At 39.1% G+C, this 4344-nt stretch overlaps 1 protein-coding gene across 1 annotated transcript in view; it reads right to left on the bottom strand.

Moving 5' to 3' along the window:
* Positions 1 to 817: 817 nt before the first annotated feature.
* LOC105015714 (cysteine-rich motor neuron 1 protein) overlaps positions 818 to 4344 on the bottom strand; it is a 35481-nt gene continuing 31954 nt past the window's right edge. Inside the window, exons 14-15 of the mRNA XM_010879061.3 lie at positions 3467 to 3645; positions 818 to 3066 (exon numbers count right to left, since the gene is read on the bottom strand). Coding sequence (XP_010877363.2) covers positions 2875 to 3066; positions 3467 to 3645 — 371 coding nt within the window. The 3' untranslated portion in view covers positions 818 to 2874. The remainder of the gene's footprint in view (positions 3067 to 3466; positions 3646 to 4344) is intronic.

The raw sequence follows: 4344 nt of genomic DNA, 5'->3' as shown, positions 1-4344 counted from the left end.
GCTTGTGGTATTCTTCAATGATTATGCAGCATGCTGTGTGAACAATGAATGTATTCATTCAAGTCAAAACAGCTGTAAACTTTTGTAAAGTATTGCAGAAACGCCCGATGATTGTTTATGGACTGGATATTCTATTGCTAAGATATCTTTCTTTAACCGCTATTAATTTCTTAATGGTTCCTTTTAAATGTGACCTCTGACGGTATTGCAAAAGCTGTTGTGACCACATTAATAATTGGCTTAACCTTTGCTGTGACTAATCTTTGAAGAACGGCACCATAAATGGGTGAATTCAGAGTTTTTCAAATCAATCTACTTATTATGAGCAAACCGTGACGGACAAGTCAAAACAGTCGGAGACCACAAGTGTGCATTCTTCAGCTTGTCTGTTCAAGCCTTCCCGGCATAGCATTTTTCTCTAGTTTTATGAAGCCCTGAATATGAGATTCAGGGTTGGCCACTGTTATTCCCTATTCCTCCTGATCCATAGAGTACTATAGGCTGTGAAAAACACCTCTGGCCTTCCACATCCACTAACAACACAGATAAGGGGAGCTGAGCAAATATGCTGAAGAGAAAGGGAATGAATGTTAAAACCTCTGGGAAACAGAGGGAAAGCAGATACCTTTTGGCAGCACTGGGCAAGAGTCAATAAAGGAGCAAATGTCAAATCAAACAATAGCATGATGTTATCCTCATTATTTCCAGCTGTTGCTAACTTTATAGAAAGATATTCATTTTATATGGGTTTTTCCAGTCCAGTTTTTGTAATCACAGGGCATCAACACTTTGCATACCAAACATGAGGCAGAGAAAATTTTTGTTCACACATTTTATTTTTCAAAATAATTGTGAATGTTACAGTTCAACATCTAACAAAATGTATTTACAGTTTGCAACAGTAAAATAAATAAGCTTGAATAAAGCAGAAAGGAAGGTAAATGTTTACAATATCTAAAATGTACAGCAGCTTTGGCTACCAAATGTTTTTGCCAAAAACAAATCTCATTAACTCAAACTATAGTTTAGTATTAATAAATAAAGCTATGTGAAAAAATAAATAAGGTACTCTTCTGTCCACTACTTTTATCTAACTTTTTTACACAAAGGAAATACAAATAACTGTAAGTCACATTTTCACTATTTTTTTTACACAATTGTGATTTGAACAGACCCAGATCTACTGAAATAGTGCTATAAATCTTATAAATCTACATTTGTCTGCATGTAGTTTTGGCATCACAATGGTCTTTGTATCAAGAAACGGGCAATTTTACTACAAAATCAGGTCCAAAAATGTCCTATTAAACCCCACTCTATTTTGTAAGGCTCTGAAGCACAGGCCTTTCACTAGGTTCATCATATTGTTAATAAGCCTGGATTGTGCTGCAAACAGCATTTTTTCTGAAGTGGTTTCTCATGTCAATGTGCTGAATATGCCTACAAATCCCCCATTAGGCCTTCATCCTCGCAGGAATCTGGCTCCCAACTATTTAAAATACTGGAACCTAATCAAAGTGCTACATTTTACAAACATGCTCTAATGTTGTAATGCACCATTATTTAAAATTCATTCTGAAGACTCATTGAGCTCCTTACCTCTGTTCTCTGTCATATGTTATACACTGTTGGAAATGGGGAGGACCGACAGTTAGGTTACCTGGACATTGAACATAGCACGTCAAAACTTTCAAAATTGGGCTAGGATACATCATTACAGGAGAAACAAATATATGTTACACATTTATTGGAAACAGTAGCACATCTTTATGCAGAGCTGTAAATGAATAGGAGTGAGGCATTCCTAATGAGTCACTCCAGCAGGTCTGGCATAGCTTGTAACCATTCCTCTTACTTGAAAGCTATAAAATGACAACCCTTTCTACATGGTGAAGTCCAGTCAATGGAAAAATTAATTCCCAAGGAACCCAGAATGAGATTAATTGAGATGAACAATACTGCATCACAGGCAGACATCTGCTTTGATTGAGGCATTTATTCATAGTGTATTCAATCTCCCCAGAGGTTTGTTGTTTTCTGAATGGAAAGACCTCGGTCATACTCTTCAACAGATAGCATAACAGTAACTAGGAAAAGAAGAGTTTCCTTCTTTTGCGTTGGTGGTGAAAGTTTAGCCAGGATTTTACAATATTTTAATCTCACCACCATGGAGACATCCATAACAAAAACGAGAGGTGACCAAGAAAAACACTACAACTAGTACACATACAAAATAAAATAAACTAAAATGGGAACCACACGTCCTAAAGCAGGAGTTTGGCTCTCTTTTTTTCCCTTGGCCAGTCTGCTGGGTTTTGATGCTGCTCAAAGTCATTGACTGAGACGAGAGTCATTGAACTACCCAATCAACTGAAAATCGACTTACACTCCCATGTAAAAAAAAAAAAACTTCACATCTCAAACCATTGTTGATCAAATAAGAACTCAATGTGTCATAGAAGCCTGTAGAATGGAGACCTTGACTAGAGCCCAAACCCCTGTCCTAAATATTTTACGTTGGTCCTATTAACGTAGTGCTCCAGTTCCCAAAGAAAAGTGGAAAGTGATGATGACATTGTTAACACTTTGGAGGTCTCACTGGCTGAGGTCTAGTGCATCTGGCTGCCACTCTGTTTGTAGTGTTCTGTATGACAATATCTCAGACTGGCCACATCCTCCTGCCTCCAGAGTCTCTCCTCACTGCACCAGGAGCCAGGCCCAGTAAAGCTCCAAATATAGTCATTTGATAAAGCAACAAGAAGTTGCCTTGTTTTTTTCTTCTTTTCTTGTGGATCCAAGTGTGGACTGATCACCATGGAAACTTGATCAAGTGTGAAAGGGGGGGGGGGTGCTTTGTGTTTAGGTGGAGGAGCTCTAGCACTGCCCCCTGCCCTGGCCAATACCCAGCTTGGCTCGGGGGATGGTCATCCTCTCCCCACAGGGTGAGCTCATTTCCGGGGGAAAGTTGATGCCGCAGTCATTCTTCACATTCTGGAACTTGTTCTCCTTTGAACGTTCCATATAGACCACAGAGTTCTGATTCACATGCTTCTTCAGGATCACAGTCTGCAAAAGCAGGAAAATAACAATGCTCATTGTTTTAAATATACATTCTTTGAATTTCCACACGCAACAGGTTTAGCCAGGTAGTGATTTGATCCTACTGGTTTGTGTTAGAGTGCACTGTCTGATTAGTATGGAGCAGGCTGTTCAGAGGGTGGGACAAGGCTCATTCCATAGGGTTCTTGTGAAACCATCACCATGGTGCAGCAGTTTAGCAGCCCTGAGGTGAACCTTGGGACACCCACCAAGTACAGCCACAGCAAATAAGTAAATCATTTCATTTGTTCTATCCGGCAGAATCATGGGGAGTGTCTGTGCAAGGCTTAAATTCATCTGTGAATCTTTTGTATGTTAGATACATATACCCGGACTAATGAGCTGATTTACTCTCTATGCTTCTCACCTTCTTGGGAGCACTATAGCAGGACATCTGCACCCACTTCTTCTTTCTGTTGATAAGGAGTGCCACAATGAGGAAGATGACGATGGCCAGGAGGAGGCCGGCCAGTATCCAGGCAGCTGATTGGTAGATGAGGGCCATCTCAGTTTGGCTGGGGAAGTTGTCTTCCAGACTGTTTTTGTCTGCATGGAGAATCAGAAAGTATTCACATGTTTGGGTTAGTACTGTTTAGGCAGCATCACTTTGTCGTGATTCATTTCATTCCGCGTGTTAGTGTATATTTAGCTCATTCGTCAAGGTGCCACAATAAAATCTCAACAATGTAGATATCTGCCTTTTCTATGGTTGTAAATTATGCTATTAATTTATGGGATAAAAAGAAATACTGTGCAGTCCTTTTTATTGACTTGTCTGTGACTTTCAACACTTGCAATTTTCAAGTTGGGTGCAGACGGTGAGATTTTTTTTCACTGTTTAGACAGCAAGCAGACCTGGTACGATTTTTTTCACAGCACACTTTACCAAATTGGAGAGGTTTCATTTGTCTTGGTCGGCCTTGCTCATCCTAAGGAAATTAAAATTATAGAAAGATTAAACATTTGAATATTTGTTTATAATAGTAAACATAAAGTAATCAATTAATTGTTCTTCCATGGCAGAGATGTTTTCATTTATTGTCTGCAAGCCAACTTTCTATGACCTTTCAGAACCCGTTTTTCATCCCCAGCTGTTTTTGTCGTAAGGGCCTTTGATTTGAGCAACAGTATTTTTTGGTTGGTTATTAGGGAACGTAATACTGGGCCTGACCCACAGGGATCGATTCTTTGTTAAGTTATTTTTACAATGTCCTAAATTAACAATATCTGTGTAGTTTGTATAGT

The sequence above is a fragment of the Esox lucius genome, chromosome 15 (assembly GCF_011004845.1).
Source record: "Esox lucius isolate fEsoLuc1 chromosome 15, fEsoLuc1.pri, whole genome shotgun sequence".
Taxonomy (NCBI): domain Eukaryota; kingdom Metazoa; phylum Chordata; class Actinopteri; order Esociformes; family Esocidae; genus Esox; species Esox lucius.
This window is presented reverse-complemented; position numbering and strand designations above follow the sequence as displayed.